Source organism: Ixodes scapularis, unplaced genomic scaffold (genome assembly GCF_016920785.2).
Source record: "Ixodes scapularis isolate PalLabHiFi unplaced genomic scaffold, ASM1692078v2 PGA_scaffold3__209_contigs__length_174095766, whole genome shotgun sequence".
Classification (NCBI taxonomy): Eukaryota; Metazoa; Arthropoda; class Arachnida; order Ixodida; family Ixodidae; genus Ixodes; species Ixodes scapularis.
In genome coordinates this window covers 3,569,980-3,586,292 of record NW_024609868.1, presented here as the reverse complement: position 1 = coordinate 3,586,292, position 16,313 = coordinate 3,569,980, and the positions used below count along the sequence as shown (strand labels likewise).

The following is a 16,313-nucleotide window of genomic DNA, read 5'->3' as shown; positions in this document are numbered from 1 at the left end:
CGCGGATTCTAGACGGTGTTGCCGTAGCTGAGTTCGTTGCTGCTGACCGAATGCTGACGACCAGCTTCCCCTACCTACTGCACCCCACACCGTCGTGGATTGCCGTTCTTAACGGATGACAAGTGTAAGAGCGCCCTGAGCACGCGCTGTCGTGGCGTCCCCTGAACGCCACCTGTGGGCTCACCTTGACGACCCTGTAGGTGGCGTGCGTGCCCAGGTCGTACGGCTCGTCGAAGGCGGGATTGAAGACGAACGCGCCGGACGGTCCCCCGGTGCCCTGCCTGGCGCTCCTCGAGTGCTGGGCCTCGTAGCAGAAGAACGACTGGCGCAAAGACACCGTCTCGCCCCTCTCCAGGATGACCACGTCCGACAGCAGACCCGTGGTCGCGTCGACCATCAGCCGGTATTTCTGGGACAAGGTTGGCAAGATCTAGAAAACTTCGTTCGGGGAAGTATACCTGCTCTGCGACTAGCGCTTCGATCTATACATCGATTTCAATACGCACAGTTTGTTTCTGAGTGCTCTTTGGTCTTATAAACATTCGTATAGATAAACCAATGAGCTGAGCGCAATGAAACATTTCATAAAGCTGTATTTACTGGGTGAACTTAGCATACTCAAATTTTATGAGTGTAGGTTTCAAGAAATAATTTCAAGCGAAAACATTTTGTTTTTCTTTATGAAGAAAAACAGAAAATTTGTCTGATTGACGCTGCTAGTCACAGGTGGCACAAAGTACAGCAAAAATCTAAAAGATTATTTGAGATTAACACGCGAAAGGAGATCCAGCAGATCCGAACATGTAATCTGTGAGAAGCAGCACAAAGACAGTTTTTCTTTCGTTTCGTCCCATGTGAGCGGAAGAAAAATGAATTTTTAGGCTTAAATATGCTTCCTGAAACCTAAACTCGTGAATTTTAGTATGATAAATTTCACCGCCTAATTGCGAAAATGTCCAGAGCACTAAGTTCATTGTCTAATTTATATAAATTTATTTATGCCTCGGTATCGCTCGACCTTGTAGTTGTACTTTGCTCGCGCTTGAGTTTTCAACTGCGCGCAACTACACGTGCCACGGCTTACGGTAGGCAGGTGATGCTCATGCATGCACAAACAGTCAAATGTTTACAAGACCAACACGGCTCGTCCGTCGCTTTCGAAAGCAAACAAAGCACGTGCCATACCTAGGGTGCCTTCATGTGCGCTTTGCTTGGGGTGATGACATCTGGCCATTTTGTTTCGAACGCTTATTTGTATTTTTTGTTCTGAAGCGCGTGAAAGAGCGTGTCCCTGCACGCGCTCGTGGCGCTGACTGTGCTACGGCGACATTTTGTTTCCTGCGATTTCTTCGTATTTTACCCGTGAGCGCGTGCTGTCGGCATCGGGTACTACAAACGATGGCATCACCCTAAACAGAAGGACATTGAGGCACCCTAGCCATACCCACGAACATCGAAGATGGCACCGGTCGGAAGCTTTTCTGCGCGTCTGCTTCTTCCCAAAGCACGTTGGAGCACGCCTGGCGTTTTGTCTTTGTTTCGCTAAATTATTCAAGCGCTGATATTCTGCAAGTTTAGTTACACGCGCTACGCCTCCTGTTGTCTGAAGCAGTAAATGTTCTAAAACAAAAACTTTAAAGGGGAGCTCCGGCGTCAATTCAAACGTTTTCAACTAAACATATTTTCTGAAAGAGCACAAGAGACTGAGCCTAGAGAAGCATGTAAATTTCCCCAAAACCTCTTAACCAATTTTTTATCGTAAAAATAAGATGTAATCGAAACGAACCTGCAACTGTACTGGTCTGCCACCTTGTTGTGACGCAATTTGTTGTATGAACATCGGCACATGGGCAGCTTGAGCCTTTACGCCCAGCATCAGAAGCAATTGGAAGGCCGTAACGATACTACAAGGATCAGTGGCGTCACGAGGGTCAGCTACCCCCCCCCCCTCCCCCCCCCCCCCCCCGCTCTCGTGGCCCGCTGCGACACCCCCCTGAGCGCTGCACCCAGGTCGGTCTGCCCCCCCCCCCCCCCCCCCCTTGTGACGCCAGTGACAAGGATTACTTCTCGACTAAAGCCGCTGTCACGCCGCTAACACAAAATACACTCTGCAGACGCGTGTTTTTTTCCTTGCGTGACAGTCATGTCACACGAAAACTGGCTGTAGACATCAAATGAAGAAAACATGTTTGCAACAAAATTGAGGCGTGTCAGCAGAATCTCCGCAGATAAATCCGTGGATTTTGTAGGATGAGTGTCCCTGAGTGACGAGGTGTATCTTTCTTTTCAATGCCTCGGGTAGTTTTGTAGATATTTCATATCAAAGTTTTGTTTGGGGAGTCTGCGGCGAAACCGAAACTACCGGCTCGAGCAAGATGGCAACTCTGGTGACCAGCGGCATGGCCATCCTGTGATACAAATATCGTTTTGTGGTACCGCAAAACGTACGACTGGTCTAGTCGCGAGAGCAGTTCCGATCAGTCAGGTGAAATGATACGGCTGTTTTACTGTTTTGCTTCGTAGATATGGAACATCTGTAGCAAATATTAATACGCAATTGTAAAGTTGCCGGCCGAAAAGCTAGTTTGCCACGATGAACGCAAGCTCAAAATGAGCCCCCACTTAAGAAGAACTACAATCTCGGTGGTGTGCAATGCACGTTGCAGGAGCATCGTAGAAGCTAATCGTAAGCTCGCGCTGAGCAGGAACGGACTAAACTATTTTGGCCAGTGAATGTCACCTTCGGGACCACGACGCGCTTGAGCGAACAGGGAGTCAATAATATTCGCGCGCGATCGCTGAGAAGCACTTACAAAAGACGGCCGCTAAAACATAACGTAAGAAACAAAAATCGTCCACTGGGACGGCCGATAACGCAGCAGAAAAACAAGGCGACAGAACTGGAAGTACGAACAAGTAACCTGCTTGGCCAGGCATGGCCTCCTTGGGTACGAATCCAAGGATAGACTGTACTAGAAAGCACGAGTGGGGCCACCGTAGCGCCCTTTCGGGCGCTAAGAGCGAAGTGGTTTGGATTAGCCGCTTTTTATGAAAAACGCATTTCGTTCCAACGCCAAGCTCGACCGGCACACTGGTCAAGGTCATAGAAACGATAGAACGCCGGACTATATTTTTTATACAACCTAGACGTCATGCGTCACGTACATAAAGTCACCGCGACCTGACTTATCGTCACAAGGCCATGCGACATCAGGACGACGCCTTGATGTCAACGTCGTCATCGACGTTGACAACGTGCGTTACACGACATCAAGACTGCGTTCTGACGTCATGCTGCGTTGACAATGACGACGATGTCAACGTGGACGTTGATGACGACGACGACAACGTCACGGGGCGTCAAGATGACGGTGTCCTTGTCAATGCAACGTCATAAGGACGCTTGGTGTCAGTTCGTTGACGTCGTTGTCAACATGACGCAACTCGACGTCACGAAGACGTTTCGACAACATCACGACGTTGACCACATCGTCGACGACGTTGCACAACGTCAAGACTTCGTCGTGACTGCGCGTCGACGTTGATGCTGGCGAAGGCGATGACGTTAATCGCCATCAAGGCTTCGTCGTGACGTTGACGTTCACGATGACGTCAGGACGACTTTAACGTGACGTCATAGCGATGTTTCACGTTGCGTGGGGCGTCGACGTCAACGTTGGCATCGACGACCATGTCCACGTCGTCCTCGATGTGGCGCGCGACGTCATGACTGCGTTACAACGGCGGCTTAACGGCGCTTAACGGCGTCGTCCTCAACGCAACGCGATGTCACGACGGCCTTACGACAGCATCTTGGCGTCGCGTAACGTCGTAGTCGATGACATCGTGGCGTCGTCGTGTCGTGGTGCTTTGACGTTACCTCTGACGTTAAAATCATAAAAAAATACATTATAGCCCCTAAGGGGCTATATTTCCCATATGACCTTGACCTGTGTCGTTGCTTGATCGCAGCGAAGGTGGCGCTGCGATCAAAGTGGCTTGGTTCCACCTGATCACTTTCTACATTTTGAGGTGTAACACCCGAGCCACACGGGCAACTCGAATGTCATTTACAACGAATGACATTTGTGTGATCGGCGAGTCAGTTCGCAATCTGTCGCGCGTGGAATGCGCTACGCCCGGAGTGTCGCGCGCTGATTGGCCGTCCGCTCAAATGTCATTCGTTGTAAATGCCATCCGAGTTGCCCGTGTGGCACGGGTATAAAAGCATGAGCGGAGCCTATAGCTCGTCCCACTCGTACCTTCTAGAACACTCTACCAAAGAGGCAAACTGCGTGATGCACGTTAAAGACTCCAGGCTAGCGGCTGTACCGCACTGGCTAAATTGCTCATCTACAGCTGGGAGACTCGTCGCCCCTCTGAGGCAGACCAAGTTCTAGGCTGTATAAACACACACACAACCCAATTATTATTATTAAGCCTGGCCAAGCAGGTAGCTTGACAAGCAGCCAACCCGCTGAATGCCCGCTGAGAAGCTGATGGTAGCATTTTTAATATTGGTCTTAAAGTGCACCGCGGTTTTCCATTGGTGTAACATCTTGACAGTGCTCGTATTTAGTCTCCGTAAATCGATATCAGTAATTTAATTTGGTTCGAATTTTGACCGGAGTTACCCTTTAAAGGTTTATTCAGGGGCAACAAGACGACTCCAAGAAAAAACTGCCTGTGTTAAACGGGGTACAGGGGTGGCCAAGCTGCGGCTCGCGAGCCGCATGGGGCTCTTCGCGTGTTAAAGTGCGACTCGCGGCTCCCTCCCCAACCCCCAACCCCCCTCCCCCCCCCCCTCCCCCCCCCCCCCACGTCCCAATCACACGAGCACTTCCCCAAAAAGAGAAATGGAACATGTATTAAATCGAAAAACGGATTGCGGTTTGGTAGTCTTGTGCTACTGCTACCTTACGTACAGTTGGACTCATTTTTACTCAGATAGATTGATAGTAGTTGGAGTTTTGTTTATTGCTGTAAACAAAAGTTTGCCACCCGCCCCGCGGCTCTTGGAAGTTTCGTGGTTTTGTTTGCGGCTGTTAGGCCGGGTCAGCCTGGCCACTTCTGGGCTAGTACTTCACTCAAGATGACATCTCATCACCGAATGCGCTCATGTAACTTTACATATACAAAATTTCTCAGTGCTGCGCACATCACCACCGGGTTCACGAGGACTGCGAGGTCACGCGAAATGATGATAATAATCCCTGGAGAAGGGGATTTAGGCCGCGCACCAGTCACCTAGCTGTGTTCGTCCTCTGTTCCCCCTGTTCTCCTTCTCCAGGGATGATTATGGTCATTATTGTCCAGCACGCTCGCACCTTTGCATAACTTGCGTTATCGTCACGCGAAATGTTCTCTTCGAAGGTCGTATTCTTTTGCGGACAACCGAGCAGACAGACTCGGCTGACGTACCTCATTTTCGATGGAAACTTCTTCGAGTTCCATCTTGAAGAGGCTGTAGTCTTCTGTCTTCTCTTTTCCGGCTGTAAGAGGGGCAGATAAATTTTGTTTACCGTACAGTTTTTTTCTTACGTCCGAGACTCACTAGATCGAATATAGCATAGCCAGGAAATTCAAAAAATACTTTTTTTATTAAATTGCGCGTATAAAAATTACGAAACGACAGTTCAGTTGAAATTAGGTAAGCGATGATTTACGTAAAATATAAATTAATCGACTGCACTTTTTTTTTTTTTTTTTTCATCTTCGGACTTGTGAATTTCGAATGAGTTATGGCTAATCCAGAGGCACGGCCAGCCCTACTAATTGTGTAATATTACGGACTATAATATTCTATCCTCAATAAATGACCTTCGAGAAAAAATAAACAATTAAATTTATTAGAATAAAATTACCAAATGTTCTGGATAATTTGTGCGCAAGCTATCCATGCGCCAAGCAACTGAGGGAGAGGAGGAGGCGAGAGGGGACGGTCAGAACGCCGAGCTCTGGTTGGAAGGATTAGTGGGTAGACAGAAAGCTATAGCTGCCTTTGCCTCCACTGCACTCGTCAGACGCGTTCGAAGTTGAAAGCCAAACGCCGGACGGCGTCGACGAGTGCAGTGGAGACAACGGCAACTAGCTATGGCGGCCTCACGCATGCGCCGAACGCTTGGCGAGATCGGTCTGTTCGAATACCGAAAAGAGTTACAACGGAAAACCGGAATATATCTTGGTTACTTTCAATGAGCACATTGAGCGCATATCTTTACTTCATACGAAGACTCCTTGCTCGTGAAATGTGGCACATGGGTAAGAAGGCCAAAATACTTGGCGTGCGCGACACGTGAAAAGCGGATGCTCCGAGCTGGGGGATCTCCACTTGGAAGACCAGTTCATTGGTGGCAGTGCTTGTCTTCGATGGAAGCTCCAACACCGTGTTCACCCTGGGAACGACCTGTGAGAAGAAGGGGGCAGGTTCTAGCCCCTGCATCAACTTGTTTGCCGACATGAACGGAACCACCGCGCCTGCGCAGGAATCCGTTTATCGAGCGGCAACGCATCTGCGGATGCCCCGACCAGCGCCGCCAGGTTGTCGTGACGCCAACTTCGTGAGTTGGTGCACAGTTTCAGATCCGTAGTGAAGATTTTAAAAGTCTGTCTTGCGCCACGACAACGTGGCACCAAGAAATCACTGGCACTGTGACGTGAGTCATGGTGTAATGTGATGGTGTCATGTGACACTGTGATGTTTGAAGGTGTAATTACCTGGGATTCGATTGTCTTGTTGTCGTAGCTTTGCACCTTGTAGCCATCGTCGAAAGGCACCGGAAGCCGAATATTGTGAGTAGTTTTGTGACTCATGGGGTTGTACGCCACGACCACAAACTGAAAAAAGGGGAAAAAAGGAAGTGATCTCGGTGAGTTATTTTCGTTCAAGAACCGCGGTGATATTGTAGTGAGTGCGCAGGCGAGCTGGTGGATGCTATGGAAAACATCCACCAGCTCGCTGGTGGATGTTTGTGGAGCTGGTGGGTGTTTGTGGAAAACGTCAAGGTTTCAAGGTCGTTTGACAATTGTGGTGGAAAGAGATGAGACCTTTGTTATCTTTTTGCTTTGGGGGTCGAGAAGGACGAGAAGATTCTGTGGTGAAGTTCGTGGAGTGTATATAAGAGGGTGACCAAATAAACTTGTCTTTAGCTGTGTTAGAGACGTGTCCTCGACTGTTTATTTTCATTCTACTTTGAAACTTCCCTCTTTTCCTGCCTCAGTCTCGGGTTAAGAACAAAATGAAGAACCTCCCCTACCGAAAAATCCGGTATAACTTTTTGTTATCTGGATTATGGAACCGGAAATCTATCTGGATTCTATCTGGAGTCTATCTGGAATTTAAGTTTTCAGAAATTATTCCTTTGTCTTCAATCTGGATTTCGGGTTTCCGGTAACAAATTTCCGGTTCCACAATCCGGATAATGAAAAGTTATACCGGATTTTTCGGTAGGGTCAGGTTTGTTGATCTGCGCAAAGCCCATCTTCAGCTCCAAAACTGTAGTCTCGTCACTTTCAGCTAGAGTTAATCTCCACTGTCGAAAGCACGAGCGAATCACGTTGCCCAAGTTACCTCCAGTTCTTTGGCCCTGGCAAGAGCGCTGGGATTTCACGAAAATCATCTCGCTGCTAAAGCTTCCTGCGGTTTTGCAACGGCTGAGATTGAAGGACGTCTTAGCGGTATCAGGAGGGGATGCAGCACTGGCTAGGCGTGTACACGTTACTGAAGTTAAATAACTGAATACCATTACCCGTTGCTCACTCAAAAAGTAACTAGGTACGTTGCTCGTTGCTGCGATTCAACAGGGGCGTGTTGCCTGTTTGAAAAGTAACACGCTATTTTCTCGTTACTACGAATGTACAGCTTTCATGAAGCAGTAGCCGCCTTCCAATATTTGTCGCCGTTAATGATTCTCTCTTTTTTAACGCGTTCATTCGGGGATAACTGGGGTTATGGTAACGTATCTTGTGCACATCCTTTGTTGTCTTTCTGGCGTTTCTTTCACCGTGAAAATCGCAGAAGCGAGCTGGAGTGAGAGCCAGCTTGGGTGCCTCTGCTGTGCACGTACTCCTCCAGGAGTCACTAAGTACACTTACAATTGTTACTCCATCAAAAAGTAACCAAAATAAGTTACTCGTTCCTTCTTTTTCGAAGTAATTAAGCCGTTACTTCGTTACAAAAAATCGTAACGCGTTACTTGTAACGCGTTACCTAGAAGTCTGTCTGTGCATACCCTGTCCACGTTCTCCGTCATGAAGCAGACAGTCTCGTTGAGTCTGTGGCAGAACTGGAGCGGCTCGTCGAAGCTCTCCGGGTTGCGCCAGAGGGAGCTGACCATGCCGTCGCTGATCACCTTCTGCGCTCGCCGGAAAAAGTCGCCAGAGGGCGCTGTCACATTGCGCTCATACAAAAGGCAGCCTGCAGACACTTTCTCGGGCGTGTTTCTCTTCTGTGTCTTGTCACATGGGTCACCCATAAACACCCCGCAAACATGCTTGGAAGATGATTAAGCTGTGTCATTATGCCTGCAGCGAACGCCGAGTCGTTTGTATGATGCATGAGCAGTGTGGCCGTGCTTAAATGCTCCCCGAGTCTCCTTCTCAACTTCTTCGTGCACCGGCTTTGACTACCTTCGTGACTCGATGAGTCCCTGTTCCGATCGATTCCGTGGACATTGAAAAATACCCGACCGCCACCGATAACGCATTCGGAGTACATCGTGGACGTGGATTCAATCCGCTATCCGCCGGTAAATAAATAAAAATATACAGTTTTATTTACCACGTAAGAATGGTATACTAGCTGAGGAAAGGCAGCTTGACCGGTCCTCAGCCCTCTTCAAGTGCAAAGTAATGACGAGAAAAAAAAACAATAAATATATTAAAATACGTGGTGCTTCCGTCATTAAAAAAAAAAGAAACAGGGTACCCTTAACAAAGCCATAAGCAACAGTGACAATGAATTACATTAAATAAATAGAATCGAAAAGTTGAACACAAAGAAGAAGAAAAAAGAACTTACCAAAATTTATTTTAACACATCTATACTCGGGTACAACTTATCTTGGCAATAGAGTCAAAGAAAAGGGCCCGTGTGCCCTCTCCCCTTATAAGCGCTAACTAAAGCTGCATGCGCGCTCTCCTCGTCTCCTCCGAAATGCCAAAAAACGTCTTCCCCGATGATAAGTAAATTACAGAAATTGCATTTAATAAAATTATGTTCCCATGCTTTCGCACACTGCCCCAAAAATACCTTCATCCGCTATCCTGAAAAGAAATATTAATAAACCAAAAAGAAACAAACACAACAAATTTTCTTTTCGCTTTTTCTTTGTCTCGTAAGATTTTCTTCTTTTTTTCACTATGACTTTTTACCAGGTTGCCTGCGCAATATCCAGTCTTAAGTACTAACGCATTACCTTAACTTCGTTACTTTTTGTAACGAAGTTAAGTTAGTAATGCGTTATTTTGCGAGAAAAAAAATTAAGTAAGTAATGCGGTATAACTTATAAGTAATGATTTGTTGTTGTTGTTTTTCAAATGTAACTTTTAAATGTAGTTTTATTACTATTTCTGAAGTAGCGCTGTAAGTAGCGGCGTTACTTCTGTCGTTAGTTTTTACCGTTTCTTGAGGAATAGGATATCACTGAACGAGTCCGATCTAACCATTCCTTGCACTTTCCAAATGATGTTTACCGACATTTTGAGCGTCATGTTCACGTTGCGCGAACTTGCGAATACGCCGTTTCTCACGAGCCACTGTCCGGTCATAGCCCCGTGTGAACGTGATGCGAAGAACGTATAGTCATCTTTACTTAACCTTCTGTTATAAAAAGTAAGTAAAACGTAAAGCCGTTACTTTTCAAAGCGACGGTAACGAGTTACTTTTTGTTTGTGGTAGATGTAATAATAACTCCGCTGAGTTTTTTTTTGTTTTTTTTTCTAAAAGTAACTGTAACTAACTATATTTTTAAAAATAACCTACCCAAGACAGGCAATACCTCATTATTTTATCTGCATTCGTTGATTTCGCAGCAAATATTAACATATATACAAATTTCTTAACATAATATTTTTTTCGATGTTAAAATTAGTTTCCGTCAGAAAGTAGGGCTCGCTATAGTGAGCGAAAGAGAAGACGGTTGCGTACCTCACAAAGAAAAATGCTGTCTCCGATCATCTTTGCGTAGTCCCTGGCCACCTTTTCCGAAGAAGTCCCGCTGTCGAAAAAGCGTGAAAGTAAGTGCCGGGAATTCCGGTTGTGGGTTCATTATATGCCAATGGAGAGGCGTCGATTAATTCGTGTTTACAATATGCGTGTAAAATTTAATTTCGGTAAAGACTCGTCCGAACTCGCAGAAAAGCATTTTTCGCGAAAAATAAAAATTAGTTTCGCAGATATCATTGTCTAATTTACTGCACATCGCATAAAATTTGACATAGTGTTGAAGAAAAATAAAATTGCGAAAGACCTATTGCATACCTCAAAAATCTATGTGGGCGCCTGATTCCGCATTATTATGTTCTAGCTTACACTAATATAGAAAAACCAATGGAAGCCATTTTGAGTATAAATAGGAGTAGAGCCACTAAATAAGCTGCGCTTAGAGTATCGGCACTCCGTTCCCCGACATTGTTGTGGGCGCTGCCATTTTGGCTCGTATGCAGAGCAGACGCAACGGCCGATCGTCATGATTCAAAAGTGCGACTTCCTCAGCATTAGATTCGGTGTTAGGAAGGTCATGTAATATTGCTTTGCTCTGTCGCGAACGGTTTAAACACTTGTGGAGGGCGGAAAAGCATTTCCTGTGATTTCAGATAAAGCTTCAGATAACTGGCAACCTTGATTTTACGACACAATATGGCCAAATGTCGTTACTCTGAAGCGTAGCTTATTTAGTGGCACTAAATAGGAGCTCCAAAGAGGAGATCCTTCCTGACACTGTTTCATTTATTTTAGCCAACTTGGATTGAGGTGTTAGCTATAAAAATTACTGTACTTTTTTTTCCCTGAAAATGTACTAACATTAAAAGGCCTCGTCTCGTTGTACTTCAATTAAATTGTGAATGGCTTAAAAAGCGCTGTCGCGCGAATCAGTGGGATCGGCCTCTTTATAGGACATCGTTACCGGAGCGAAATATAATTTACTAAAGTCTGTTGAAACCCCTTATAGAATTTGTGGTTTTCTCCTCTCGACTTTCCTTCTATCCAGGGTTCGCTCTGATACAGTGGAAAGGGTGGAGGGCCTTGTGGGTGGAGCTTCTCCCACCAACTTTCACCCACCAACAGAGCATAAAACTCTTTAAGGACGCGCAAGTTGTGACGTGTCGACCCTTACGTGACGGCGTCGTGATGCTGCATGGTCGCAACAGCCTGTTCTGTAACAAAAATAAAGAAATTATTTCCACCACGTCGATCTTAATACCTATGCACGCGTAGCGAGATATTAGGGACTTTAGTAGGTCGTTTTTGTAATACGATAACGATATCTCGATAACGAAGCGATACACGCGCAGAGGCTCCGCCGAAGTATCGAGTATAATTAAGTTATTGGAACGATCAACTAAAACTCACTATGCAAAAGCACGCCCGTTAGTCCGCCTGTTGGCAAGTTTCTGAAGTTCCTCATAGGCGCTAAAAAGGCCCTTTCCGCGGTTCTAAATCAACCGCACCACAAATAACGTTGACTTTCGGATGCTTTCGAATGTGCCGACCCCGTATGTGTACGAGGCTTACACGTGACTGTCATTGAATTATGCTGCGTGGTCATTCCTAGTCTCTCTTGCCGCGAAAAGCATCCGACATTGCGAACAGAACGCTGCAAAAGATACGCGCTCTGCAGCGAGGCCCCCACAATGACCGTTAATGTGACGTAAGTGCAAGTCACGTATCCAACGATCATTTTCGCCCCCTGAAGCCGCATGGTCGCATGCTACCGATCGCTCTCCTCGTCGCTGGTGGCGCTGATTAACGGAAGACGGTCGGCGTTGTTACGAGTGGACAGCGGTGCAGTGTATGCACCGAGACTTTCACACCGCTCTTACAGCATACACAACCAGAGGTCGGCATTTTAGGTCGCCCTCACTCACCCTCACCCTCACAACCACACTCACCTAAGCCCCTCACTCACCCTCACCCTCGCAGCTACACTCACCTTCAGCCCCTCACTCATCCTCACCTCACAGTCACACTCACCTTCAGCCGTTCACTCACCCTCACTGAACCTCACGGCCCTCACGCACTCACCGCCCTCACGCCCCTCACGGCCCTTACCGCCCTCACGGCCCTCACGCCCCTCACTCACTCATGGCCCTCACGCCACTCACCGCCCTCACGCCACTCACCGCCCTCACGGCCCTCACCGCCCTACCGCCCTCACGGGCCTCACCGCCCTCACCGCCCTCACGGCCCTCACCGCCCTCACGGCCCTCACGCCACTCACCGCCCTCACCGCCCTCACGGTCCTCACCGCCCTCACGGCCCTCACGCCACTCATCGCCCTCACGCCACTCACTGCCCTCACGCCACTCACCGCCCTCACGCCCCTCACGCACTCATGGCCCTCACGCCACTGAGGCCAGCTTCAGGCGGGGCAATTTCACCCAGAAACTTTACGTCGCAACACCAGCAACACGGGCCGCCCGCGATCACACGCAGCAACCAATTGCTGCAATTCGCCATCGTCATCATAAAATTTTATTTTTCTTGCACTATTTAGACACAATTACGCGTTATAAACGTGTTTTTATGCATTTAAATCTCGTTAAGAATACTAATGCACCTTTCTGAAACAGTTTATTTCCAAAAAAACACTATCGATTTCAAACCAGAACCAAGTCTTTTGGTGTCATCATCACCGGCACGAGGTATCACGTGAAATTTTTGCGTCTCTGATTGGATACAGCCGCCTCAAACGTATTCGAATTGCTCCAAGTTGCTTGCTTATTTCGAGCCGGACCCGATCTCAACAATTCGTGTCGATCTAGGGAAAGCTAGAGAACAACCCGCCATTAACACCAAAATTGTTGAGAAAGATGCTCGATCTGAAGGGCGCCTCACGCACTCATGGCCCTCACACCACCTCATGCACTCACCGCCCTCACGGCCCTCACGCCTCTCATGTCACTGCCCTCACGCACTCATGGCCCTCACACCCCTCACGCACTCACCGCCCTCACACCACTCACGCAGTCATGGCCCTCACCCCACTCACCGCCCTCACGCCCCTCACGCACTATGGCTCTCATACCCCTTACCGCCCTCACCGCCCTCATGGCCCTCATGGCCCTCATGGCCCTCACGGCCCTCACGGCCCTCACAGCCCTCACCGCCCTCACGGCCCTCACGGCCCTCACCGCCCTCACGGCCCTCACTGCCCTCACAGCCCTCACGGCCCTCACCGCCCTCACAGCCCTCACGGCCCTCACTCACCCTCACTCACCCTCCCACTCATGAGTTTTCCTGGTTCAGAAACTCACTCACCCTCACCTTACCTGTGAACATGAGGGTGAGTGAGGGTGAGTGAGGGCCCTCATGAGTGAGGTTTGCCGAGGTATGTACACAACATACACAGTGTTCGCTGCGGACACGAGGACATCTGAGGATACGCCTCAAGTATTCTCGAAGAATGCTTGCTTTATGCGCACGTATGCCCCAAGCATATCTGCAGAGTTTTTGTGTGGCCAGTGTGATCGTCATACAGGCAAGAAGCACGCATCATGCAGACTGTCTTTTGCACGATGTATAGAGTGTCCCGAGTCACCAGGCTCGATCTAAAATGGACCGTAAAAATCGACGCCTCCACGTAGCAATCCAAACTTTTCGTCAAAGGTGTATTTCCCAGGTCGGTTTTTTTCTGGTAAAATTAGAAATCGTAGCTCCCTTTCTGTAAAACATAGGGCCAAGAAGCTTGCCAGGGCCAACGGCCGGCGGAGACGCAGACGACCAAGTTGAGTGGCGGGGTGCACTTGGCGCTCGTGTTGATAGATGGCGCTACCTCCTTATCGAGACGGCTCGCAACCACCGTGGTTTATTGAAATGAACATGATCTTTTTTGTAATGTACCTTTGCTTAAAACATAAATGTGCACAATAAAAGCAAAACTTAAAGTAAAAAAAAACACGCGTCTGCATAACGACGGCGCTTTTGCTGCCAGCGGATTTCATCTGCGTGTCGTCTGCTTTCTTTCGCTAGTCGGCTGCGCCCAACGTAATTAGATTAGCTCAGTTACATAACTCCTCATAGACGCAGCATGCACGATTTTTGCGGTCCATTTTAGATCGAGCCTCGTGGCTTCGCACACCCCATATTTGCAGTGGGACCGCGAGATCTTCGTTAGTGAATAAAAACATACTGCACCAACGTACTGAACTTGAGGATGGATTCCCGAATCCCGGATGTCACCGCAATTTGCTTGCACGCCTAAAATGCAAGGAGGCCAGCTTCGGAATGCGCGTTCGTTGCTCGCCCTTCGATCATCCGCAGTCCCCTCACCTGGAGGAAGCCGTTGGCGTAGCGGGCGTAGCGCTTCAGGGACGGCCGGCTGGAGTAGAGCCCCGTCCAGTAGAAGTGCTGCTTGTCCGCGTACGGCAAGAAGTCCTGGGTGTAGACGGGCCACGGGGCGCTGGCGTTGTTCACGGCCCGCAGGTAGCACGACGGAGTCGAGTAGAACGCCTGCACAGGCGTGCCCGTCGTCGCGGCCTGGGAAGGGCAGTGCGTTTAGGTCAGTGTTGTCGGAAACACGTTACAAGTAACGGCGTTGCAGGTAACGTCTTACTTTCTTCGGTAACGTAGTAATGTATTCGTTACATTTTCAAAACAGAAACGAATGACCTACGTTACTTATTTCGGGTGACGGGTAACGTAGTTACGTTGCTCGTTACGGTCTTCTGCCCAAAACTGCAAGAAAAGTACGCGTCAAGTCGTATAAATCCTTGCACTCATCCCACGTTCTTTAAATATGTTGCTTAGTCTGTTTTCCCCACGCAGAAAACCCCAACGCCCAGTCGAAAAACGCTATCGCCTAAAGTAACGCAAAACACGCAAAACACACGCGGGATATTCTTATCGGTTACGGTAACGCGTTGGTTTTATTTTGACGTTACGTAGGTCGATAACGCGTTAACTTTATTTGCGAGTAACGCGTTACGTATTTCGTTGCATTTTGCAACGCCTACAATCGATTGGAATCGCGTTCCCGCACCTACAGTTTCTATAACTGACACCGCCGATTTTAAAACTGCAATTACTAATTTATTAATAAGTACTCTCATAGCATTTGTTCATTGCACATTTTTGCCTCTTCGTTCACGTTTGATTAGTTTACTGAATGCAATTAGGCCAGTGCTTTGTCTAATGCTCCCCGGATCCCGAAAGAATAGTCAATAAAATAAATGAAAACCAGTCTTCCTTAAATATAATGTCCAAAGATATCACACTACTTGTTTGGAAGTTCCATGACTGAAAAGCTTTCCGCTGTGGAATACGTCGGAAGCCGGCAGCCGCTGGTAAGTATCCTCATTAGCGCGATAGCCCCGGTTGGGGACTTCAAACTTTGAATCCCCATACCGTCAGCTTGGCTCGAGCTCCCGACTATAACAAACTAATACCCGTGCCACACGGGCAACTCGAATGCCATTTACAACGAATGACATTTGAGCGAACGGCCAACCAGCGCGCGACACTCCAGGCGTAGCGCATTTCACGCGCGACAGATTGCGAGCTGATTCGCCGATCACACAAATGTCATTCGTCGTAAATGGCATTCGAGTTGCCCGTGTGGCGCGGGTATAAGGCTACAAGTCCGATATGCTTTCTTCAGTATACTCTCCAACTACACGAACTCCCGTGCACCAAGAGCACCCACCAAAGCTATGAGCGTACGCTTCTATAGCCCTCAGATACTCTCACACACACACAAAAAAAAAACAAAAAAAAACAGCAGTTTAAATTATTTGGAAATTTGACTTTCAAGCCTCATGAACCGTTGCAAGAAATAACTAAGTACATAAGCGCACACGCACACCAAGAACGGTGACGGTGCAGTTTGTTTGCTTCACCACAGAGTACTCACTTCTTTGTTGACTGCCGCGATGAGGCGGTCTAAGTTGTCGAACCAGGAGTCTGCCTTGGTGTACGCCAGGTCACCGCCCATTGTCACCATCACGTTCTTCGTACCGTAGTCCTTCGCCTTGGAGCGGCGCGAACAAAAACCAAACAAGAATCTTGGAAATGCGCTTGTCGTCAACGCACACAACGAGCCTGAATATCCAACGAAAATGAATTTTCAATATTCAATCTCGTTGGGCACATCATT

The 16,313-nt window shown here is 48.0% G+C and overlaps 1 protein-coding gene across 1 annotated transcript in view; it reads right to left on the bottom strand.

The window, feature by feature from the left end:
- The window catches only part of LOC8040067 (lysosomal alpha-mannosidase), a 44,262-nt gene that overhangs the window by 10,836 nt on the left and 17,113 nt on the right, over positions 1-16,313 (bottom strand). The window contains exons 8-17 of the mRNA XM_029985099.4: positions 16,071-16,187; positions 14,492-14,698; positions 14,365-14,419; positions 11,337-11,376; positions 10,148-10,217; positions 8,232-8,354; positions 6,718-6,837; positions 6,280-6,406; positions 5,422-5,492; positions 185-409 (exon numbers count right to left, since the gene is read on the bottom strand). Of these exons, the coding sequence (XP_029840959.3) occupies positions 185-409; positions 5,422-5,492; positions 6,280-6,406; positions 6,718-6,837; positions 8,232-8,354; positions 10,148-10,217; positions 11,337-11,376; positions 14,365-14,419; positions 14,492-14,698; positions 16,071-16,187 (1,155 nt within the window). The remainder of the gene's footprint in view (positions 1-184; positions 410-5,421; positions 5,493-6,279; positions 6,407-6,717; positions 6,838-8,231; positions 8,355-10,147; positions 10,218-11,336; positions 11,377-14,364; positions 14,420-14,491; positions 14,699-16,070; positions 16,188-16,313) is intronic.